This window comes from Tenrec ecaudatus, chromosome 12 (genome assembly GCF_050624435.1).
Source record: "Tenrec ecaudatus isolate mTenEca1 chromosome 12, mTenEca1.hap1, whole genome shotgun sequence".
NCBI classification, from domain to species: Eukaryota; Metazoa; Chordata; class Mammalia; order Afrosoricida; family Tenrecidae; genus Tenrec; species Tenrec ecaudatus.
This window is the reverse complement of record NC_134541.1, coordinates 125,438,048-125,463,357: the sequence shown is the minus strand read 5'-3', so window position 1 is coordinate 125,463,357 and position 25,310 is coordinate 125,438,048. Positions and strand designations below refer to the sequence as shown.

Below are 25,310 nucleotides of genomic sequence, written 5' to 3'. Positions count from 1 at the left end.
CACCAGGCAAGGTGAATCCGAATGTTTCAGCTGTCATTGAAACTCAGGCTTAAAAAACTCCTTCTGGGGCGGGTGTTAATAATCAAGGATCTTTTATACTTGCCAAAGAATGGTTCAGCATCTTGGCGGAATACTCTGTGTGAGAGAACATTCTGTAGTTATTAAAACTAGGAAGGAGCCCTGGTGGCGGAGTGGGTTACGTGCTGGTCTGCTACACACACAAGGTCAGCAGTTCGAAACCACCAGCTGCTCGGGGGGAGAGAAACGAGGCTTTCCGAGTAGGAAGCCCTGGAAAGAATTGCAGTGTGGGAAAACCCACGGGGGGGTGGTACCCTGCTCTATGGGTCGCCACGAGTCGGAATCGACGTGGTGGCAGGGACTTGGTTCTGAGTTTGGGGGACCCTGCAGGACACAGCACACACTCGGAAAGCTGTGCCTAGCAGCAGGACACGTGAAAAAAGCCGTCAATAGTTTACCATCAAAATCATGCTCGAGGTGCAAGCAGCGGTTCTCAACCTGTGGGTCTCGACCCCTTTGGGAGTGGAATGACTCTTTCACAGGGGTCACCTGAGACCCCCGGAAAACACATATTTCTGATGGTCTGAGGAACTGAGACACCGCTCTTCCATCCGTCTCCAGGCGGGTCCGCCCACATGTAGATACGCCCACATATGAGTACCCGGTGTGAAGACTGTTACCCATGCTACACCATGCTTCAAGACAAAAAATTTCATTGATTTGTCACTAGAAATAAATATTTCACCATATAGAATGACATCTTGTTTTTGTGATTCATCTCGAATGATGCTTTCATGATGTTCAATTTGTAACAATGAAAATACATCCTGCCTGTCAGATATTGACATGACTATTCATAACAGTAGCAAAATGACCGTGATGAAGTAGCAATGAAAATAATGTGATGGTTGGGGGTCAGCCCGACATGAGGAGCCGTATGAAAGGGTTGCGGCCTGAGGAAGGTGGAGAACCGCTGACTCAGAGGAAAGCAGACTCTCCGTAGTAAGTCCTGTGATCACGACTCTACAGTGGAGGGAATGTTGACCCAAGAGCTGGGGAGTCACAGGCCCCCCAGCGTGCATGCCTGGCACCCAGCCCCTCTGCCCCTGCCTCAGTAGCAGAGCCTGCTCCTTACCGGGAAGTGAAACCAGAAATGGAAGCAGGACTGGTCTGGGGTGAGAGTTGTATTCCTGCTGAGCGTCGACCTCCCCCCGGGGAACAGCCCCCGGCTCCTGGTCCGATGCCCATCGAGCTGCAGGGTGTAGGTGAGATTGACGACCAGGGGCCCTGGGCAGGGTCAGAAGGGCAGAGTTAAGCAGAGGAGGGTCCTGAGCCATTAAGCAGAGGTGGGGTGGGCAGGGGCTGTAGGGAGCCAAACAGCGCTGACCTCGGAACTGGGGAACGAGAGACTTGACCTGGAAACAGATGGTGATGTTCACCCCTTCCTTCTTCCCCCCGGAGGAGGGGGAGGGGGAGCATTCCACCTCGTGCACCAGGATCTCAGCCGGAGAGTAGGCCATGGAAGTGATGATGTCCACCACCGGCCGGGAGCTGCGGGGCAGAAACAAGCATGGCCTTGACCTCCACCTCAACCAGGAGCCAGGGTGCACCGCTCTGGGCCCTCTCAGAGCAGTCTCTGTCCTAAAGCAGGCTTCAAAGTCAATACTTCCTCCCAATAGTTGTAGCTATTACCCATGACAGTTCCCCTCTGACCCTGGCGTCCTCTGAGCCACTTCCCTCTGAGAGTTTATAAAGAGAAGTCATCTGGAGTTTCTAGTCCTACAACCCTCTAGGGAGGGCACATGATACTAAATAAAGTCTAAACATTCCCTGCTCAAAAGTGTCAGCTCCCTAGTTCCAGCCACAATGGAGTACTCAGTTCTCGGAACACATCACACTCCGGCCTGCCTTCCTCGGGTGTTTATACACAAAGGACGCTCGCCCCTGATTTCTGCAGCCATCTCCTCTTGCAAGTCCCAACTCAAATATCACCCTTTCAAACAGGTTCTTTTGTCCCCGCCCCTCCTGCCCACCTCCCAATCTATAGCAGGCGCCTCCCTGCCCGTTATCTCTTACAGTACATGGTTCACCCCCCCACCCCCCATAGCACTTCCCATAATTAGGAATTACCCATTATTGGTCTTACTTTAAATGACATCTTACCCCACACACACCCCATGTGCTGCCCAATGCCTAGCTCAGGTTCAGGGTTAATGACTGAGTTCTTAGCCAGTTGTCGCAAGTGCAAGTCCATGCACAGCCACCCACGGGTTAGAGTGGGAGTGTGTGCTGCAGGGTGCTCAGTAGCTGGTTTTCTAAAGCTGATTTGCCAGGCTTTTCTTCCGAGGCATCTCTGGGTGGGCCTGAGTCTCCAATTTGGGGGCTACCCACTGAGAGTGTTGGTAACCTGTCTGCACCAACCAGGGACTCCAAAGACTGCAGGTGCTCCATGCATATTGATTCCCATATGATGTCATGGGAACCCCGGTGTCGCAGTGGTTAGGTATTGGGCTATTAACTACAAGGTCAGCAGTTCGAAACCACCAGGCAGCTCCGAGGGAGAAAGGTGAGGCTTTCTACTCCTATAAAGAGGTACAGTCTTGGGAGCTGATATCAAAGTGTTCCAGAAGAAAGAAAGTGTTTGGAAACTGATAGTGGTAGCAATTGTACAATCATGCGTGATCTATTTGCATTATGGAATGTCGTGACATCTGTAATATGTCATGACATCCCAATGAGATAATGACCAAGAATCATAAAAGGAGTCACAGTCCAGGAAGCTCACAAGGCCGGTTCTAGCCTGTCCTATAAGGTTGCTGTGAGTCGGCATTGGCTTGATGGGAATGGCTTTGGCTTTGGTTTACCTAATGTCACCTGTTGCTCTCAACAGTTCTGAGATGTGGGGGGTGGGGGGAAAGGGGATGCCCCATGGTTTCCGGGAGGAGGAAACTCAGGTCTGGAGAAGGTACGTGACTAGAGAAAGGTCATTCAACTGTGAACGGCACCCTGTATCAAGCATGAGGTCCGTCTCCAGGGCCTGGTGTCAGGTAGGCCTGAGCTAACCCTGGTTCTGCCCCTGACCAGCACCTGTGCATGGTGAGCCTTGCACCTGAGAAGCAGAGCCTCCCTCACAGGGTGAGGAAAGACCAGATGAGCCTAGGACGCTAGCACCTCGTTCAAAACGGTGGCAGCTGAAGTGTCTTGTAGATGAGATTCAGAAGGCCCATCTCACCTCAGTACGATCACCTGGCCCTCAGCCCCCACGACCACATCCGGTAGACCATCCCCTCCAAGGTCCTTCCCTCCGTGGATGGAGCGCCCGAACCACCGAATTCCTGAGAACACCTGGATCCCCTTTATTCGCTGAAGGCAAAAAAACGTAAAGTCATGCCACGCTGGGAAGAGGACGGACTGAAGGAAGGGGAGAAGCAGGCTGGAGGATGAGGCTGGGCTTGGGGGCCCCAAGGGGTCTGGCTCTGGGTTTATGATTGGCAGGCAGGGTACTTCACCTGGCTTGGCTGGGGGCTGAGCCCACCAGGCTGCCCGTTGAAGATGTACAGAGCGCCCTGCTCCTCCAGGGGGGCTCCCACAGCAACGTCCATCAGGAGATCCCCGTTGATGTCCGGAAGAGCGGCGATGGCTGCTCCAAACCGCCCCAGGGGGTAGCCAGGGGCTCCCTGCAGCTCCAAGACCGCTTTGAACCCCAGCTGGGAGGGAAGCAACAGACGGGTCACTGCACACTCTACCACTCAGCCACCGCCACCAGAATGTGGTGTGTGTGACGGTGAGGGAGACCGACAAAATCAAAGGGGCGCCATTCAGTGCCACTTCCATCAGTGGGACTTGGTGGCTTTGGAAAGCAACCTCATCTTGCTGAGCCCGAGGGTCATCCTTCTGAAAGCTGTAGTGTCTTTGAAGGTGACTCTGAGGACCAAACGAGTTTCTGTTCAAAGCAAACCCACCACCATGGAGTTGGTTTTCATTCTTAGTCACCCCACAGGGCAGCGCGGAACTGCTCGGCCGGGTTTCCGCGGCTGGTGGCTTCAAACCGCTGACCAAGGAGTGACCAGTGAGGCCGTCGGGGCTCATTCAAAAGAGGTTAGATACATAGACATATAACAGGGTGGGTCTGGGGCTTGCCCGGCATCCATTCCCAGTGAGAATTCTCTACTGCTGGTCTGTGGTTCTAAACGTTTCATTGAACACACGATCCAACGGGACAAGCTGTTCAGAACAACTGGAACCCGAATGGGCCCAGGAATCTGCTTCTTCCCACCTCCTGGACTCATTGTCCTCTGGCCCCCACCTGGTTTTTCTGGTGGACGAACACGCGGCCTCCCCTCTGCTCCCCGTAGAACAGCGGGGCTCCAATCAGCAGCAGCTCTGTCTCCCCATCTTGGTCCATATCAATGCCACACAGCTCCCCACCAAAATAAGAGCCAATCTGTAGAAAGAGCAATACGTGTGAGGAAGAAGAGGCAGGATCTCAGCAGACGGCACACCACCTCCCTCGCCATCAGATGAAGCCAGTCCATCTTCTAGCCCCTACGTGGTACGAATATCAATTCAAATCCTGGCTCCACCCTTTCAGGAGCCTATAGGAGCAGGACAGGTTGAACTCTGCCGTTCAGTTCTGGCAACCAGAACTCGGCAATGGCTAAGCTTCCCTCAGAGGTCTCTGGGAGAAGCCGATGTAATCATGTCTGTACCGCACGTAAGCCATGCGGTAAGAGGGTGAGTGGGCACAGAGTGGCAGGGATGATGGTGAAGGCTGCGTAGCCCCTGGTCTGCAGATGTCCCTTGGCTGTGCTCACCTGGGTGCCATTGATTTTTTGGACCTGACTCCAGTTTCCTCTGCCCTCCAGCTCTTGGAATAGCAGCACCTGCCCCACATGCTGGTACCGGGGGGCTCCCACTGCCAGCAGTGACCTGTTCTCCTGAGAAGGCAGCCAGGTCACAGAGTAACCTGAGGAGCAAGAAAATCAGGGACTCGGAGTGGGGAACACAACGGATATTCAGAGAAGGCAAAACTCAAAAGGAAAGGATGAGAGGTCCTGGGAGGGTGGGCTGGTGGCAGAGGACTTCTGAGACAGCCAGGAGACTGCCCCCTAAGACAAGGAGCCACAGGCTGTAAGCAGTTCAGCCTGCACCCCTGGAAGAGGCAGCCCCGAGCCACAGGATAAATGGGGTGCTCCTCTCTGGGGTTCATCAGCCGGTGAGAGAGGCTACGTGAGCAGAATACATTCTTTTTAAATACTAAAATAAACCAGGGGTATATCAGTAAGAAGAATCTAGAGTTTGCATAAATATTTTAAACCCCAAATATGGGTTGTGCATGGTGACTAGGCAGGAGAGAAAAGCGAAGACTCGATGTCCCCGCATTGCTCACGCGAAGAGGGTGACATGGCAAACATTTTGCTCATCAGATGTCTGCCACGGAAACAGCCCGAGAAACAACTGCAAGAGAAGGGGACTCCCCTTGATTCCTTATGGCACCCCTGCAGTTGGTCTTCACACTTCACCCCCCCCCCACTGGGGGCAGGGGCTCTCTCCTACCCTGGGCACCACACTGGCAAACAACTCCAGGACATGCTGTAAGCAACTGGAGCAGGGATTGGGCTCAAGCCAAGGGCCTCCCAATAGGAGTGTTCTCATGCCCGGGTCCCTTCTGATTTACCCTGCTTAGAGCAGCAATTGAATGTGAGTGAGGGGGAAAGGGGGAAGGGGGGCAGGGGAGAGAGAGGGGAGATGCCCACCCTATGACACTAGACTGCAGCACCAGCTGCTCACCCATCAGCTGCTCCAAAGGAGGAAGCGGAAGCCTTCTGTTCTTGTACAGAGTTCCCGCCCTGGAAACCCACGGGGGCGGCTCTGCTCTGCTCCAAAGGGTGTCTCTGAGGTGGAATTGACCCAGTCGTGGTGAGCTTTGCTTTACTTTGTTTTCAGTCTTTATGAATGTGAGAGGAAGGGCATCGAGACCCGAACCCCTTACCTGCTCACCAGTGGGCATTTCTCAAAGCATTTGCTTTTTGGAGAAACAAGGCTTCTGTCCTAATTCTACCACTTATGTGTGTAATCTTGCACAAATTATTTGATGCTTGTGAACCTGTTTCCTTATGTAAAGTATGAGGATATCCTATCAGTCTCCTAGAATAGTTTGGGGGATGAAGTAAGACCTTAGATATTATATATATATATATATATATATATCTACCATTTGAATATCAGTTTGTTGTAATATGGTGGCTTGTGTGTCGCCATGATGCTGGAAGTGATGTCAACCGTATTTAAAATACCAGTAGGGAATGGGTTTCAGTAGAGTTTCCAGAGCAGCAACAGACAATGAAGAAGGACTAGGCTGTCCATTTCTTTGCAAGTAGCCACCGGACACTTTAGACACAGCCGTGGAAAATTGGCAGATCTAGTGTCGGAAGATGAGCCCTTCGGTTGAAAGACAGTCAACATTGGACTGGGAAGCGCGGCCTCCTTGAGGTGGAGTCGACCACAGTGGACCACAGTGACGTGGATGGAGCAGAGCCACCGAGACCCTCACCTGAGACCCTCACCTGCCGACGAGGCGCCACTCAAGATGAGAAGAGACAGCCCAACACACCTCTGAGTAATCAGAATGTGGCGTGTGTGGAATCATCAATCTAGGAACATCGGACGTCATCAAAAACGAAATAGGAAGCATGAAGATCAATATCTCAGGTATTAGTGAAACGGACTGATAGTGGCCATTTTGAACCCGATAATCGGATGGTTTACTACCAATCAAAGAGGAACGGCATCACAGTCACCGTCAAAAAGAGCATTACAAGATCTATCTGGAAACGCAGTGCTCCCTGTGATGGGATAACAGCTGTACCCCCACAGTGGGCGCCACGTAAGAGCAATCGTGAGGCTGGCACAGGACCTGGCCGTACTTCCTTCTGCTGTGCACAGGGCTGCTATGAGTCAGAACCGACTCAATGGCACCAAACATCAACAACAACAAGGAAGTCTAGTTCATAAGATGTCATTCAAATTTCCTCACCAACCCCTAAGGCTAGTGATGAAGAAAGGGAAGGATTCTTCAACTTCTTCTGTCTGAAGTTGATAATACATGCAATTAAGATAGGTTGATAGCGATGGGTGACTGAGATGGAAAAACTGGAGGCAAAGAGGAAGGAACAGTCGGTGGAAAGAGGGGCCTTAGTGATGGAAGCAGAGCTGGAAAGCACGTGATACAATTCTGCAAGATAAAACCTTCATCAGCAACTTCCTCATTTCAATAGCTCCATGATGACAGTGCACATGGGCCTCTCCGGGAGGAATACACAGAAATCACGCTCACCACCTCTGTGGGAGGAGATGAAGGGGAAGTCCAATCTCAGCAGCTAACACCAGCCCAGAGGCTGCCTGCGGGACCGACTGTCAATGGGGCGTGTGGCAGTTCAGGCTGAAGCCGAAGCAAACGGAAACAAGCCCAGGAGAGCCAAAGGACAGCCTTCAGTCTCCCCCACCTGATGCTTGAGACCATCTCCTGCACCTGGCTGACTTGTCGAAGACTGACGCCAGCAGACCTGGTGAGCTGCAGGAGGACCTGACCACATCCTCCACGAAGAAAGCAGATCGTTCCAAAGACACGAAAGAAAAGGCCACGATGGAAATCAGAAGCTCCTCTGAGACTTGCTCCTGAAAACAGAGCCGCTAAGACAAACGGAGGGAAGGAAACAAAGGAACAGAAGCGAAAGCTTCCAAGTAAAGCATCAGGGCGAAACGTGCAAACACCTGAACCGACAGAGGGAAACGTACAAGCCTCACGCTTCCATATTGAGGAATTTTGGGGGACAGCAAGTGAACGATGCAGAAAGCATCAAAAGAAGGTGGAAGGAAGGCAGGGGTATCAAACGAACGGACCGACACATAGTCATTTCGAGAGGTAGCAGATGATCGTGAACGTTGGCCTTGAGGCGCTGAGGGCGCCAGTGAAACCAGGCTTCGGGAACAGACCGGATATCGGCGGAAATGTCTCGCCACGTCGAGGGAGCCCCGGAAGCACTCACTCGTCTATGCCAAGACATCTGGCCAACTGACTGGAAGGGAATCTGGCGTGTGCCCGTTCCAGAGAAAGGCGACCCAACGGAAGGTTGAAAGTCTCGAGCAATTTCATTAATATTACATGCAAGTAACACTGTGTTAGCGACAGTTCAAAAGTGGTTGCAGCAACCCCGTGACAGGGAGCTGCCAGAGGTTCAGGCTGGGTTCGGAAGAGGACCTGGGCCAAGGGTTATTATTACTGACATGGGATGGATCTTGGCCCAAAGCAGAGGATATCAGAAAGCTGTTTGCTTGTGTTCTATTGACTATGCAAAGCCATATGACTGTGCGGGTCATAACACACAATAGACAGCCTTGAGAAAAATGGGAATTCCAGAATTCACAACTGCACTCCCGAGGAACCTGATCCTGGACCAAGCGGCAGCGGCTCAAACAGAATGCGGGAACACCACAGAGGTAACCTTCAGGAAGGTGCGCCCTTTCACCATACCTGTTCACTGGGCGCTGAGTCAGTGAGCTGACACGCTGGGCTTCACGAGGAAGAACGTGGACTGGGCGTTGTTCACAACTCACGGTCTGCAGGTGACACAGCCTGGCTTGTGACAGGGAGGAGAACGTGAAGCACGTACGGAGGCAGATCAAGGATGGCATCTTTGGGTACGGATTCCAACCCAATAGAAAGAAAGCTCATTCTCACAAGTGGACCAGTGCCCCAGAGCGTGATAAATGAAGACGACATTGAAGTCATCATTGAGCACCAAGGCTGTGGAAGCAGCAGTCAGAAATCAAGCCAAGTGTTGCGTTGGGTAGATCCGTTGCACAAGACCTCGTGAAAGTTGACGAGCAAGGACGTTACTTTGAGAACTAAGAGAGCCTTGTACGCATGTGAAGATTGGACCGTGAATAAGGAAAACCACAGAAGAATCGATGCATTTGATTGACGGTGCTGACAAGGAACGCTGAGAGTACTGTGATCCGACAGAAGAGCCAGCGAGTTAGCTGTCTTGGATGAAGTGCGGTCAGAGCGCCCCTTAGAAGCAACCTGGCCACACTCTGTCTCGAGTACTCTGGGCATGCGAGCAGGGGAGACCAGTCCCTGGGAAAGGACATCAAGCCGGGAAACTTAGGAGGGCCGTGACAAAGAGGGGGGACCCTCTCTGAGCTGGAGAGACACGGCGGCTGCAACGGTGGACTCAGACACAGCAGGACCAGGTGGCGTTTTGTTCTGTTGTACATTGGTCACCATGTGTTGGAGCTGGCTCAATGGCACCTAACGACAAGAACATGCCATCTACATGCACAGCCCTGTATGCATGTGTATATGCATGCACACGTCTAGGGACGTACATATGCATGCATCCATATGAGGCTACCAAAAGTTTGTGGCAAAGGGAGTTTTCCCACAAACGTTGGGAAACCCTGTGCGTGTGTGCACGTGTGCGCGCGTGTGTGCACGTGTGCGCGCGTGTGTGCACGCGCGCGTGAAATCAGTTGCTGCCAACTTAACGAGGACCCCACGAGTAGAGGAAACTGTGCTCCCCAGGATCCCCATGGCTGGCTTTGTGGGAAGTAGGTTTCTCGGTCTTTCTTCTGAGGCACTTCTAAGTGGACTCAAATGACCAGTCTTTTGGTGAATCACAAAGAGCTGACCTGTGCTGTCCAGGGAGACTAAGTCTCTCTATGTCTCTCTCATGCAGATTAAACCCTCCCTGCCACCAAGTCTGTTCCGACCTATAGCAACCGTACAAGACAGGGCAGAACAGCCCCTATGGGATTCCAGGACCGTAACTCTTTGCAGGACTAGAAAACCTCATCAAGAGACGGTGCTGGTGCATCGGCTGCACAAGGCCTCTTCAAAGTGTTGAAAAGCAAGGTGTCACTTTGAGGCCCGCGGTGCACCGGACCCAAGCCATGGCGTTTTCCATCGCCTCAGATGCATGTGAATGTCGGACACTGAGCAAGGACGACCGAAGAACTGACGCCTTGGAATCGTGGAGAAAGAACATTGAAAGTACCATGGACTGCCAAACAAATCCATCAATGGTCAGAGTGGTCCTTAGAGGTAAGGACGGAAGGGAGACGCCGGATAGGGTAAGATATGACAAAATAATAATTTATAAATTATCAAGGGCTCATGAGGGAGGGGGGAGCTGGGAGGGAGGGGGAAAAAAGAGGACCTGATGCCAAGGGCTTAAGTGGAGAGCAAATGCTTTCAAAATGATGAGGGCAAAGAATGTACAGATGTGCTTTACACAATTGATGTGTGTATGGATTGTGATGAGAGTTGTATGAGTCCCTAATAAAATGTTTTAAAAAAAAGAGGTAAGGATGGGGAGTCTTCATGTTACACACTGTGGACTCGTCAGGGGAGACCTGTCCCTGGGGAAGGACATCCTGCTTGACAAAGCGGAAGGCCCCTCAAGGAGCTGGACCGACTCAGTGGCCGTAACCACGGGCTCTCACACAGGAACAATTGTTCGGATGCTGCAGGACCACCGGGCAGTGTTTTGGTCTGTGGAGTGTTGGGTTGTTGTGGGTCAGAGCCAATTCCGTGGCATCTAACAGCGACGACGAGGACAAAGAGTTGTCATCTAGGAAACCCTCAGGGCAAGCTCTACCCTGTCCTAGAGGGTGGCTGTGTGTCGGAAGGATTTCGATGACGGGATTTTTGGTCTGGTTGTATTCCTGCCCCAAGGAGTTGCTCGCACCCCGACAGAGCGGTCACCATGGGGCAGGGTGGGGAGAGGGAGGGGGGCTCTCCGAGCATGAGAAGAACGAAGTAGTCCTGCTGCCGTGCTCTGGGGGAGCTGGTGCCTCCGATGGGTTGGCGATAGGAATGTGAACTCAAAGGCCTACAACCTCAGAGGAGGGTGAGGCCCCTCTGCCACCGAGCCTGGCGTCACCTTGACTGGACCAGCCTGCCCAGGGCGGTGAGGGACAAGGCTCCCACAACGCGGTCACGAGGCAGAGGAAAGCACGAGCCGCTGGGAACGATTGAGACACATTCCCTCCATGCTTGCCATCCAAGGTGCTTTTGAAAAAGAACAAACCGCCGGAGTGTTCCTGGACGTGTCCCGAGGACGATTCAAGAAGGAGCCATGGGGTAACGAATGTACACATGTGTTTGACCCAATGGATGGATGGATGGCTCGTGATAAGAGTTGTATGAGCCCCAATAAAATGATTAAAATAAATAAATTTAAAAATATATATTGAAATTCAAGGATGTTAAAAAAGAAGAAGGCGCCATTGGGCCTCCTGCGAGTAAGGCGGGGGAAGTCTCCTGTGACTCACATTGTACATGTGACACCAATATGAGTTTTTACTCCTGGTGGCCCCACTGGTGACAAGGTGGAACTGAGTTCCAGAGGATGCTAGGGGGCTGTTTTTCAGAAGTCGATCACCAGGCCTTGCTTCTGTGGTGCCTCCGGGTGGACTGGGAAGCTCCAGCCGAGAGCACTAACTGTGAGTCTTCCCCGCTCCTCCCAAATGTCATAAGCATAATTGAACTCTCAGTGGTTCTTGCTGGTGGCTCGGTTGCTGCCATCATTGTTTGGAGAACCCCCATCTCCACCCCCAGGGACTCTCTGGCCCCTGAGAACCAGAGGTCTTCAGCAGAAGAGAGAGGCACTCACCCAAGTATCCCGCTCTTGCTTCCTGCGTCAGTGGCTCATCTCCAACAAACGTGTTGTCCCGCAGGTCCGCCCTCAGGTCTAGAAAGCCCCCGGCCCAGTCTTTGGCTCCAGCTGCCCCCACAACTGCGTGGCCCTGCCCAGAGGAAGGAAGTGGGGATCAGCCTCGCTCTTGGAGTGGACAGCTGGCTCCTATCCCTCCTGCTTCCGCCTGAGCGCTCACCCTGCTGAGGTCCGCGCTGATCCCGCTGGAGGACAGTTCCATGTTGAAGGACGTCAGGTCCTGTTTGTTGGTGCCTGGGGGAAAGCAGAGGAGCCTGGGGCTGAGACTCTGGGACCCTAAGACAGGGAGACTAAGGAAGGGACAGGGGAGACCAAGTTTTGGCTCTAGACAGATCTTAACTCTAATTTCACGTTCCCAACAACAACTCCATGTATCCCTGAACACCACCTCGAGCAGCGGTTCTCAACCTGTGGGTCGTGACCCCTTTGGGGTTGAACAATCCTTTCACAGGGGTCTCCCGATTCATCACAGTAGCAAAATGACAGTGATGAAGTAGCAATAAAAATAATGTTATGGTTGGGGGGGTCACCACCACATGAGGAACTATATGAAAGGGTCGGGCGTGAGGAAGGTTGAGAACCGCTGACCTAGAAGGGATCTTTTTTAGTGTGCCTCAGTTGGCGTGGCCGTTTCTTAAAGACGTCATCCATTCCCATGGCTGTTTAGATGAGACTCGAGCCTCCTAGTCTCTGATCTGTGGGTCAGCCACCAGCCATGTTTTTTGTGATGGCTTCCTTTGACCTCCCGTGTCCTTTTCAAAGCTCTGTCTCTCAGCCACCCTTGGACATGGTGTCCGTGGACTATGGTCTCAGCATGTGGATGGCCTATCTCTAGGGTCCTCTTGTCCTTGTCCTACTTCCCCAACCAATCTAATGGCCATAGCGTCCATGCTGACTCACAGTGACCCTAGCTCCTATGGGCTTCCGGGACTGGAACTCTTTCCATGAGCGGAAAGCGTCATCTTTTTCCAGAGGAGAAGTTGGTGGTTTCGAACTGCTGACCGTCTGGTTAGCAACCTAACGTCTAACCATTACACCTCCTTTGTCCCATTTAGGACGTAATACATATTTCTATAATAAAAATAAACAAGTCCGACCTTCTCTGTCCCTTGCTGTGTGCTCTTGTCACACTGATATGTTGAATTGAATCCCTCCGACCCCACATGCTCCTGGTCTTGTTTGCACGTCTCTTCTCCCTGTGTGTGCTCAGCACTTTCACGTGGCTTTTGCTTTTCCATCTTCATGTCTCAACTCTAAAGTCCCCTCCCAGAAGCCTTCTTTGGAAAGTCACCCTTGGGTGGCCTCTCCCAGGTTACATCTATCCGATCACTTTATTGGGTGTCTCCATCTCACGTGTCACCATCTTTGTCATGTTGGCTTTTTCTATCCAGTGGGCACATGTCCCGTTTGCTCGCTGAGATCCTGGTAAATGGAGAAAAGCTGGAAATTGTCAGGATTTTGTCTTGCTTGGATCTACATTCAATGCTCACGGAGGCGGCCGTCCGGAGGGTAAAACAACACGTTGCATTGGATAAATCTGCCGCACGGGACATCTTGAAAGTGTTGGAAAGCATTGTGACGTTACTTTGAGGACTAAGACGGGCCTGACACTCCCCAGGGTATTTTCAATCGCCTCCTATGCAGGAGAAAGTTACCCGGCGATGAAGGAAGACCAGGGAAGAATGGATGTGTTTGAAAGACGGGGCTGGAGAGCAGTGTTGGAAGCACCATGCACTGCGAGCCGAGCAACCAAGCTGGCCTGGAAGAAGCTCAGCCAGAGTGCTCCTGAGAGGCAGAGGGCGAGACCTCGCCGCGTCCACTGTGAATATGTTCTCAGGAGATCCCGGTCCTTGGAGAAGGAGCTCCTGCTTGCTCAACAGTGGGACAGAGAAACGGAGGAAGACCTTCGACCGGACGGACCGACACTGTAGCTACGTCACGAGAACCACTGTGAGCGTGGCCCGGGACGGGCAGCGTTTCCTTCTGTGGTGCAGAAGGTTGCTGTGACTGCGAGGTGACTCGGTGGGACCGACCAGCATCAGTGACAACACAACGTCACAGGGGACTTGTCCGTGGGAACCATGTCTCCGAGTGGACTAAGCCTCCCACTGCCAGCCATTCTCTTGACAACAAGAAACACCTCCTGTTCTGGGCCAAGGAGGAAGGCCTCTGAGCTCCTTGCACTGGGCTAGCCTCTACAGGCATGCGGAGCATCTCGCTGCCATCAAGTCCGTGCTGACTCATAGCGACCCCTGTGGGTTCCCGACACTGTCACTATTGACGGGATCCGAAGGCCCAGGCTTGCTCCTGCAGAGCTGCTTTGTGGTTCCGATCCACCGACCATGTGGATCACAGCCACTACACACCGGGGCTCCTACTGGGACCCTAGGCTGAGTGGGAGGAGAGAGCGGAGTCTGGGTGGGAAGGACTGACAGTCATTCTGCAGGGGCCCGTGGGACACCAGCGAGATGAAGGTCAGCCCCGAGCCTCACCTTGGATCAGAGGCAGCTCCCAGAGGAGGATCGGGTTTAGGTGGGAAAATCCGAGGCCCCTTTTATCACCCTCCCCGAAAGTCCCGCCAGAGCCTTTCCGTCAGGAGCGCTAGATCCAACGCTGCTGGATCAGGATGATTCACCAGTCTCTAATCCAAGGACCCGGGAGAAGGCTGTCCCAGCCCTCCCTCCCCGTGCCTGCCACTCACCCTCAATGTCGTACATCTTCTTCTGCAACTCCGTGAACAGGCCTTTAAGCTTCTCAAAGGTGTCCAGAATCTTGACAAACTCCTCCGTGGGCTGTGAGGCAAATTTATGGAGCGCTTCCTGATTTTCCTGTGTCTTAAAGTGCTTCCCAATCTGTGAGGGAGCAGACAGAAGGGCGTCTTCAGAGTCGCAGACCCCAGTGGGTTTCTGTGATTTCCGCTCACGCCCCAGGCAGTCAGGGGAAGGGGCTTCCAGAAGAGGGGAGGGATCGAGATGAGACCCAAGAAGGAGCCGGGGGCCTGGGGGCTCCGTACCCCAATGATGTAGCGGACGATATCTTGGGCCGCGTCGATGTTGCCGTTGTCGGTGGCTTCCCCGTCGGTGATGATGATCAGGACCTTGGTGGCGTCTGGCCGGGCCCCCAACTCTTTCCGGAACACCTCTGTTCTGTGTCCAAGAAGGAAGGTGAGAGGCTACTCAGAAACCTGGACCTAAGGTCTCCCCGTTCCTCCGCCCTCCGCCTTTCTCCCATCTCTCTTCCACCCCCACCCCGCAGCACGCTCCATCAGGCCACTGTCCCCGCACTGCGCGAGAAAGCCCTTGCTGCAGTTGCCCATGGGACACTGCAAACCTGAGCTGGTCTCCAAGCCTTCCACTCCACCTTTGCAGCTACGCATCTCTAGCTCAAGTCCCCCAAAACAAAACAATCCAAAAGCCTCGCCTTCAGTCAGTTCTGACCCCCAGTGACCCTACAGGGTAGGGTAGGACTGCGCCTGCAGGCAGAGAGATGTCCCTTTCATGGGAAGAGAAAGCTTTGCCTTTCTCCCCTGGAGCACCCAGGGGGGGGTTTGAACTGCCCACCTGGAGGTGGGCAGCCCAGCTCGTCACCACTGCGCCCCCAGGACTCCCCCTTATGGCAGTGGTCCCCGCAGTGAGACAAAGCTTTGTCAGAAGTCACCCGGGGCTGCCTGGACTTCAATCACAGAGCAACGACTTTTGAATCTTAAACCCGTGAGGTAGGATGGTGCGATTTCAAAGAGAAAAGAAACAAGCTGGACAGGTTCCGGACCAAAGCGCACTGACTGCGCGCCCTCTTCCAGGGCACGCTTAGACAGGGCCTGCTCGGCCTTCCCCACCATGGAGCACAGGGCTGGTGTTTACCCCGGCTAGATTCTGGGGCTGTTCCTCCCGCCCCCAAACCCTGAGATCCTCCAGGAAAGGCCTGTGGTCCCTGTGCATTGTGGCTCTTCCTCCTGGCCCAGAACCCGTGCAGGTGACATAAAGGGAAGGGAGGACTGGACACTGCTCCCAGAGGGCTCCCAAGTCCTGCCACAACCCCTTATGAAGCAAACTGAGCAAGCCCTCCAGGGCTTCCACCTTCCCACCCCCTCCACCCTCATACACACAGAAACCAGAGGTGGAGAACGCATCCTTGGGGACGGCCAGTCTACAACCCAGGCCTTAGGCTAGGGCCTGACACAGTCGCAGAAGAAGGTGGGAAGACATGCTGAGCGTGGAGAAGCCAAAGTGAGAGAGGATGAGATCCCGGGAGGAGTCGGGGGGTGGGGGGGCTTCTTAGCACCGCTCTGATGCACAGCGCCCCAGAGGCCTGCTGTCAAGGCCTCTTGCTCTATCTTGCCTCCCAAACGTCTTTCCCACGTGGGTCTGTGCGCATCCCCGGCTCTGGATCAGGACCATCACCTCCCATCTGGACTTTTCAATGGCTGCCCTCCCAGCTTCAGCCATCCTCACTGCCGCCTACTGCCCTTCTCTGCAGACAAAGATCGAGAAGGTGATGCCACGCCTCTGCTCAAAACCTCCCAGAGTGGCATCGTGGTTGGAGGAGAAGCCAACCCTCCAGTCCCTACTGCTCCTGGCTCCCAGTCGCTCCCGTCTCATTTCCTAGCACTGTCCCCTCGCCAGGGAGCCCCTGGTGGCCCAGCGTTGATGGGTCAGCCGCTAAGCTTTCTGCTCCCGTGGAGAGTAGAGAGACTGACCCTGTGGGGTGGCCATGAGTTGGAATCAACCCGATGGGGTGAGGGTTTTTGTTTTTCCCTCTCCACTACTTCTCTCTAGCCCAGCGGTTCTCAACCCGGGGTCTCGACCCCTTTCACAGGGGTCGCCCAGTTCATCCCAGCAGCACAATGACAGTGATGAAATAGCCATGAAACTAATCTTATGGTTGGGGGTTACCGCCGCATGAGGAACGGTATCTGAGGGTCTCTGCATGAGGCAGGTTGAGAACCACTAGTCTAGCCACTGGCCTCCTGACTTCTTTGACGGCCCTAAGCCTGCTCTCCCCTCGGGCTCTTCACAAGTCCCTTTGCCCGAAATGGCCAGCCTGTCACACGTGTCTAGTTATTGATCTTGTAGATGGCTTTTCCGTTGCTGTGAGTTTCATCTGCTCGGGTCGCTGCCTTATTCCTCTGGCATCTTGAAGATGAACATGCCAGCAGGGAGCGAATGGAGCCAACAAGGTCCATAACTAGACACGCGTGACAACAGATGGGAAAGCGACATCCAATGAGAACAATAGAGGTTCTATGGGTGCCGAGATTGGTTGGCCAAGCTCACTGCCATCGACTGGATTTGGACTCACAGTGACCCTCTTTGGCAAGGTGGGTTTCCAAGATCGTGACTCCTTATGGGAGTGGAAAGCCTCATCTTTCTCCCAGGGAGCCGCTGGGGGTTTCAAACTGCTGACCTCACAGAGAGCAGCCCCACTCGTCACCACTCAACCACCAGGGCTCCTCAGTGCTGTCGGAGGGCAGCGCACACGGGCAACCAGGGGCTGAATCGACCTCGAGGTGCCTTGGCAGAAAGGCCTCGGGGATCAACGTCCCCCAAAATCAGCCTGGGAAGCTCTATGGAGGAGCATTCTACCTGGACACACGTGGAGTCCAAATCAATTCATTGGAAACAAAATTTTAAATATATAATACATATAGATATTTCCAGGGCTCATAGCACAGGCCAGCAAACAACAGCCCCCCACGCCAAATCCCTCTCATGACTTGTCTTAATGTCAGTGGTTCTCAAACTGTGGGTCAAGACCCCTTTGCGAGTCGAATGACCCTTTCACAGGGGTCGCCTGAGACCATTGGAAAACACATATTTCCGATGGTCTTAGGAACCGAGACATGGCTCCTCTATCCCTCCCCAGGCGGGTCCTCCCACATGCAGATGTGCTGTTCTGGTGAGAAAGAAGCTATCTCAACCTTCACACTGATGTTGGCTTTTTACGCATACTGTCCCAAAATGTAGCAATGCAGTTTACTGTTGTCATATTAAGACTGTTACCCATGCTACACTATGCGTCAAGACAAAATTTAATTTTTTGTCATTAGAAATAAATAGTTCACAATATAGATTTATATATTGCTTTTGTGATTCATCACTGTGCCTTAATGATGTTCAATTTGTAATAATGAAAATCCATCCTGCCTAGCACATATTTACAAGATGATTCATCACAGTAGCAAAATGACAGTGATGAAGTAGCAAGGGAAATAACCTTATGGTGGGGGGTCCCCACCACATGAGGCACTGTATGAAAGGGTCGCGGCATGAGGAAGGTTGAGAACCACTGCTTTAGATGATCCCTGACCTGCTGATCCGTGAAGGCTTCCCATCTTTCTAAAGGGTCTACCAGACAAAGGACTGAATTTAGCCTTTGTCTCTCTGGCTTACCCAAATGGACCTGGGAATTTCCCAACCACCCACGGGGTCTTTCATGTCATAGAACAGTCAGGCAACACTGAAATGTGTGCAGCGGCTGTGGAGCCAGAGACCGCAGCCGGAGAACTTCAGGTAACGGGCAAGGGGGGGCCTGACGCCTCGGCCATGCGTACCTGGGCCTGGCTCATCTCTGAGAACATGAAGCTCCACCCTGAAAACTCTTCCCAGAATGCATCTGTGCAACCCTTCAAGCACATCTGTGGGGTACAGAAAGGTTTCTCCCAACTTGTCTCCCCCAAATATATGCCAAACTTAACTGCTTGCAACTAATGGGAAACGATGTCAAGCTCTCTCCCTGAAGGCATCAGCATCCAGAGCAAGCCGACCCTACTGTCTGCCCACCATAGATGGGGCTCACTCCTTGCTGTTAGCCACAGTGGATGGCTTCCCCTGAAAACTTAGACTAACTCATGTCCCCAGCTCAAGGGCAATCAAGGTTTGGCCGCCATCTTGAATCTAGGATCCGCCCATCTTGCCACATGTGTACCCTTAATCCCTCCTCCTCCTCCCATTACTATATTAGCTATAGTACAACCCCTTCCTGTGACGTATGTCTTTACCTGTAATTAGGGGGCTTGCAGGCCCCAAAAGATATATAAGCCTTGGTTAGAATAAATCACTCTCGGCCTGTGCTGTGCACGGACCTGGCTGCTGAGATCATGGCCGTCCAGGAGGTGAGCATGCTACCATGACATGTGTCTGCCTCCTTTATTTTACCTTCTCCTCTATCCCTCTCATTCTCTATGCCTTTACTACCATCTTTACATGTTATCCCTGTATAATTGTGCCTACTGGACCCGTGATTAGTGGTGGTGGGGGGGGGGGGACTGGCTTCCCCCACACATCCTTTTATGACTATCTTTAAAAGGTTACGGTGAGTGTGCCTTTCACCCCCCACCCCCGAGCTCTGTGAGTCATTCCAGTGAATTATTGAAAACCACTGGGGGGTCATGAAAGCCAGCAGGGCCTGATAGTTTCCTACTTGGCAACTGATTAGAAGGACAGAGTTCTAACTTGTCAGGAGTCAGCTGTGGGTGGCTGGTGGAGAAGGCTGTGCAGGCAGCTGCTTGGTACAGACCTAATTCCCCCCTCAGTGGTACCCCATTTCTCCCACAGAGGCTGCCTCTAGACTGTGTGGGTGCTAAGCACCCCTATGTGAGAGGGTCTACCAGCTCACAGTTGGGTGGACCCAGGGGCACCTGAGGATCAACCAATCAGATTTTGTCAGTGTTTGAGGCTGGAATTCAGGTTGTTCCTCTGAATGGAGGAAGCGAGGCTGCCGTTTGACCCTCTCCATCAGAAGAAAGCGATCCCATAGGAAGGAGGGAAATGCCCATGAAGCATCTGAAGGAAGTCTATACCACAGGCATGCTTAATGTATGCGAATTCAACGAGGCATGCTTGCTGACGAAATGAACATGAGGAAAGTAAGTAAAATAGTGCCTAAGATCCTTCCTCTGTCACTCAGCGGGGCTGGTCTCATGTTTAGGGGTACACGTGTGCTTCTTTCACTGAGGAGCCCCTGGAACACAATCAGGCAGACCCTGGATTGAAACACAGCAAGCCGATCCAACGCTGGGGAGCAAACACCTTCTGTGTTGACTTTAGGAAACCAGGGTCGACCCATTTCCGACCTGGAACTTGGATGCACTTTTAGAAGCAAGCCCAGGGCTTCCTCAAGTATCCCTTTGACTATTTGAGATGTTGGTTCACCGGCTGCCTTCACAAACGGACCCCACTGGCCGGAGTTGCCTGATGCATGATCCACCCTCCCCCCCCCCCCCGGGGCTTTGTTCTAGGGTGGTGGCAGGAGGCCTGGCAGCACTTGCTGTTTCAAGTTTCTTGCTCTATCGCTGCATTGTCCTGTGAGTTTCCCTTGGGGATTTAGTCTGCACAGTGGGATTTTCTGCTAGTTACCATCGAAAGCGTGCTAGCTCACATCATTCCATTTGATTTCTCACAATAAGCTGATGTGCAGCCCCCCACCTCGACCCACCCCGAGGAGGCTAGAAGGGGGAGCTTCGCCCTCCCAACCAGGAACTCACGCGACGTAATTGATTGCACCGAACGTATTGGTCAGATGGAGCATGTGTTTGACGTTAGCTAGCAGGGCATCCGGATCCTTGAGCCGAACATAATCCAAGAAGTTAAATTCTGTCTTGTAGGTTGTGGAAAACTGAACGGCAGCAAACTGGAAAAGAAGGGAGAGATGAAATGGTGTTTCCCCTGACTTTCCATCTATTCGTTCCTATCACGACCTCTTGTCCTGGGTCCAGGCAACTCAGCTCCACATTCCCGCCTCCAGTCAGAACGCTTCCTGGAGCGGCCTGAGGAACCTGCCAAAATGGTTCGCTATACACTTGACCCAGAAAACCCCACAAAATCCTGCAAATCAAGAGGGTCGGATCTCCGGGTCCGCCTCAAGAGCACCCGCGAGACTGCCCAGGCCATCCAGGGTGGGCACATCCGGAAAGCCACCAAATATCTAAAGGACTTCACTCTGCAGAAGCAGTGTGCCCCCTTCCCATGTCACCATGGTGGCGTTGGTAGGTGAGCTCACGCCAAACAGTGGGGCTGGACCCAGGGTCGTTGGCCCCAAAAGAATGCTGAATTTTTGCTGCACATGCTTAAAGATGCAGACAGTCATGCTGAACTTGGGGGTTTAGATGTGGATTCTCTGGTCACTGAGCACATCCAGGTGAACAAAGCCCCCGAGATGCACCGCCGGACTGACAGAGCTCATGGTCGGATCAACCCATGCGTGCGCGCCCCCTGCCACACTGACATGACCCTGACTGAGAAGGAACAGATCATTCCCAAACCAGAAGAGGAGGTTGCCCAGAAGAAAAAGAACTCCCAGAAGAAACCGAAGAAGCAAAAATGTATGGCTCAGGAATAAATTAAGCTTAAAATAATAAAAGTTAAAGTAGAGGGAGGGGGAGGAAAATGAGGTGATATAGGCATGAACCTGGAAATGAAATGAACTACGTTTCTGCTTCATTACACAGCCCTGTTTACCGCTGGCTCTCCCGTCACCCGGGTCATCCGTAGGGATTGTTCCAGGTGCCAGAGTTTTGCTCAGGGACCCCGCTCACCTGGATACAGCTGGCTGAATCCAGCATGGTCGCCCAACAGAGATCAAGTCAGCCAGAATCCCTCTGGGAAACTTTTGACGTTTATGGAGGGAGGAATTGATTGAGCAGAAGGGAAAGAGCCTTTGGGAATTTTAACCTAGGAACCTGTTCAGCCGTGTGCCCAAAGAAGCTGAGCAAGCTCATCCTCAGACACGGAAGGGGATAGACGCCCAGAAGCGGGAAGAGGAGAGTCCTGGTATTTTTTTACTTCCTGATGCTTTCCTGCTCCTACCGGAAGTCTGGTCGTCACCCCACGCGGAGGTTCCGGATACACCTCGTCCCCATTTCCATCGAGGCTAAGCTGGTTCAGGTGGGCATCTGTGTTTGCTGCACTGACCTGGTAGGAAGAGTTGCTGAGTTTCTTCATCACCTCCTTCATGAAGTCGAGAATTTTCTGGAACTCGTCTTGCTGCATGCTCCGTGAGCCGTCGAACAGAAAGACCAGGTCCACGTTGCCCTTGATACATTCTGCAGAGGCCCGACATAAAGGCGCCTGGTGAAGGGTCTTCCAGGTGGGGACGCGGCCCACGCTGGCTTGCTTTCATGTCGGGCAGCCGCCTGGAGGTGTGATTACCCCCCACCCCCCGGATCCCCAACCTCGTCCCTGGGGTGGGGTGGCTTACCCTGGTAACCAGGACGCCCTCGCAGCACAGGGTGCCCCATGTTCTGATGGAAGAGGTAACACTGGCCACTCAGATACATATTCTGGTCACATGTCTGAGAGAGCCCAGGGTCACAGGCCTGAAGAAAGCAAAGGGGAAAAGGTGGGGCACCCTCCTGCTCCGTGTCTGTTGGGCATCAATTAGCGCAGAGCAACCTCTCCCCCTCACCCCACCCCAGCAGCACCAGAGCCCCTCCTCCCTCAAGCCTTATGTCTCACGGAAAGGCTGCCAAGTCCATTCTCATTCATAGCAGCCCTGTGGATAGAGTAGAACTGCCCAGTAGGGTTTCTAAAGCTGTCGATGTTCAGGAGAACAGACAGCCTAATGGGTCCCCCAAAGAGCAGCCGAGAGGCCCCAACCCCCAATCCCTCAGTGGCCACCCTACGCTTCCCCCACTGAGTGACCACTGTGGTTTTGCCTCCTCGCTGTCTTGCATCTGAGTTAAGTGTCCAGCTGTGAACCACCAGGTCCGTGGTTCAAATCCGTCCAGCTGGCTCTCGATCCACACTGAGGGCATCGGACTCTCGCTGCTGCCTTGGAGCTTCCTGGGGCTCTGTGCCCCACTTCTTTCTTCTCACCCACCCAGTGTTAAGCCCCCCGCCCCCGCCCTGATGGCGCCCTGCACAGCATCTTACCAACAGGTTTCCGCTCGAGGGGTCCACGGACAAGGTCATTCCCAAGTACTTGGAAGTATAGTTGGAACCTGTAGGCATCAGAAGATTGGTCTGGAAGGCCTTGGGCAACCCAGCTATTGGGGCCACCCTGATTCCCCCGAGACTTCACTCCTCCCTCACCAGGGACTTACCACCCAGGCTGACTGGTAGGCAGTGCCCAGTGTCCGACTGGCATCGATAGAGGCTTCCCAGCCTGCTCCCCTCACCTGGCGCTCCGACAAGAACCCTGTGAGAAATCTCACCTGTGAGATGAAATGCCCAGGTCTTCACCCACCCACTCCTGCTGAAAAGTGGGGTTCAGTTCCCCCAAAAGGTATCTCAAGGTAATACAGTCACTCTCTTTAGAGAGTGCCCCTCAGCCCGCCCCCCCCAACTCTTCTCTGTTGCGTTGGAGATAATAATCCCATGAAACCAAACTCTAGAAAATTAAGGATCATTTTAATTTGTAGGACAGAAGTGAGGACCAGCCAATAGTCTGCCAGAGAGTCCCATGCCATCAGTCATCATGTGTGGTGCAGCTGCTGTGCGCTCGATGATGGGGGCAGGGGACGCTCAAGGGACAGAGGAGAACACGAGAAACAAAGACCCTGCCTTCAGGCCACTCACTGTCTAGTCAGGGAGAGAGTCGGAACCCCCAGGAAATCCCACCGAGGGGCTTAGGGACCCGGCGATGCGTCCCTTGAGCTTAAGCACGTGAGTGGCAAGATAACGAGGGGACTGTCCCCCCAGCCTATTGGCCTTGGGTGCCCCGTGTTTCCAGGGAGAGGCCATTGACACACTCAAGACAGGAAGGTCCTCCTCCACAGGCCAACCTGAGAGGATGGTTGGCACTGCCGGGAAAGCACTTGGGTGGCATTAAGGGCACCCACCCAAGGGGGGGCCTGGAAGACTGGGAGGGGGCTGCTCACCCGTTTCCAACCTGCAGTACGCGGTACCCAAAATGCCTCCCGGACTCTTGGAAGGAGAAATTTTGTGTGTACAGCACATCCAGGTTGTAACTCAAGGCAGGTGCTGAGGGAGACAAAGGGGCATCAGTCAGGTTGGCTGGAGGGTACCCTCATGTGCCCCAAGTACCGTGGGCACTGAGCCACAGGCTTCCCAGAGATGGGACTCCAATAGATTCATCCCAAACCCAAACTTGCTGCCACCAAGTCGATTCCAACTCATAGTGATTCCAGAGGGCACAGGGACAGACAGACTCACCCTTCTCCCAAGGAGAAGCTGGCAGCTTGGATTGTGTGGTGAGTAGTCACGTGGGTGTGTAACCCACGACACCACCAGAGCTCACAAGCAGGTGCAAAACAAGCCTGCCTCCTCCAGGGCCCCCCCCAGCTGGGTGAGGCCGAGCCGAGCCTGCCCCCCAGGAGCCTGGTCTCTGAAATGTGGAAGCAGCAACCCGATTCCACCAAGATCCCTGGCAGTTCTGGGGTCTGGGAAGAACCCAGAGACTTCCTGGTGGCCCCTCGGCAAAAAAGGAAAGATGCTAACACTCTGGAGAGTGGGGCAGCTTGAAGGGCCCCCTCCTCCCTGACGCCCAGAGGGGCCAGGTTCCCCAGCAGGGACCGGGAGGAGGACGCCCCAGGGCTAGGTGCACTTTGCACACACCCACTTCTCCTACTCCCAGTCCTCACGCTCCTGAGCGGTCAGGCAAGTGGCTGCAGCCTTGCTCGGGCATCCCTGGGGAGGCACGATGCCCCGGTCCTCACTCAGCGGATGCTCCCACCCTCCCCGCCCTCCCCACGGGAGCCCAGACTCCTCCATCCCAAATCCTACAGCCTACAGGCGGCATCCACAAATGCCAAACTGTTCTCATGGTCCTGCCTTCCTCCCACGGCCCAGGTTCCTTTCACTGCATCCGAGGTCCAGCGAGAGGAATGTCTTCCCTACAATTGCAGGATGGTAGGATTGTCTTCCCGACGATTGAATGTGGGGGGATAGGACCATGGACAGGAGCGGGATCCAGCACCCTCCTCCAAGGCTAGATGTCCATTCACCGTCTGCCTGTAGCCCCACCTCCTAACCCCCCCCCACCATCTCTTGTCCCCCTGCTCTGTGTGTGTCTCCCACATCTTGCCTCCAGCTTGCTCTCTCTTTCTTTTCCCCTTTCCTCCTCCAGGACCTGGGGACTCAACAGTCCCTCTGGCCAGTGACACCCTGACGGCAACAACTCGCCTGCCCGAAGCCACCCAAGCCTGCGAGTTTCTCAACTTCACAGACACCCGATCTTGCCCCATCCTCCCCCTCCCGTTCTCCTTCACCTACCCAAAAGAAGCGCTGCAGCCAACAGCAGCCTCATGGTGATGATGCGGCACGTCTTCATCTCTCCAGGTCCTCAGGGACCAGCGGACCCAGGGCCCAGGCTTAGAGGGCTCTTGAGGTTGGGCAGCAAGCTAGGCAGGGTGGAAGAGGGAAACGGCAATGCCCTGGGGCCTCTCACACAGACTTTCCCATGAGAAGCTGGTGACACTGGGGGTGGGGCGGGGGCGGGAGGGTGCCTGTAGGGTTGTGAAACCACAGGGTCTGAGAGGAAGTATAAGCAGGTTAGTGGTGTTTCCTGTGCCTACTTACTTGAATGTTCCTATCATCTACGAGCAGGCAACTCATCAGAAGACGCCCTCTCCTGCCCCAGACCTACTGCATCACAGGC

At 53.7% G+C, this 25,310-nt stretch overlaps 1 protein-coding gene across 1 annotated transcript in view; it reads right to left on the bottom strand.

Annotated features, from left to right (window-relative positions):
- ITGAL (integrin subunit alpha L) overlaps window positions 1-24,983 on the bottom strand; it is a 47,542-nt gene extending 22,559 nt beyond the window's left edge. The window contains exons 1-17 of the mRNA XM_075528131.1: window positions 24,926-24,983; window positions 23,572-23,674; window positions 22,798-22,889; window positions 22,625-22,692; window positions 21,951-22,068; window positions 21,665-21,795; window positions 20,239-20,384; window positions 14,770-14,902; window positions 14,458-14,608; window positions 11,917-11,990; window positions 11,697-11,829; window positions 4,833-4,984; window positions 4,325-4,462; window positions 3,528-3,725; window positions 3,251-3,381; window positions 1,406-1,569; window positions 1,154-1,305 (exon numbers count right to left, since the gene is read on the bottom strand). Coding sequence (XP_075384246.1) covers window positions 1,154-1,305; window positions 1,406-1,569; window positions 3,251-3,381; window positions 3,528-3,725; window positions 4,325-4,462; window positions 4,833-4,984; window positions 11,697-11,829; window positions 11,917-11,990; window positions 14,458-14,608; window positions 14,770-14,902; window positions 20,239-20,384; window positions 21,665-21,795; window positions 21,951-22,068; window positions 22,625-22,692; window positions 22,798-22,889; window positions 23,572-23,674; window positions 24,926-24,983 — 2,142 coding nt within the window. The remainder of the gene's footprint in view (window positions 1-1,153; window positions 1,306-1,405; window positions 1,570-3,250; window positions 3,382-3,527; window positions 3,726-4,324; window positions 4,463-4,832; window positions 4,985-11,696; window positions 11,830-11,916; window positions 11,991-14,457; window positions 14,609-14,769; window positions 14,903-20,238; window positions 20,385-21,664; window positions 21,796-21,950; window positions 22,069-22,624; window positions 22,693-22,797; window positions 22,890-23,571; window positions 23,675-24,925) is intronic.
- Window positions 24,984-25,310: the final 327 nt, after the last annotated feature.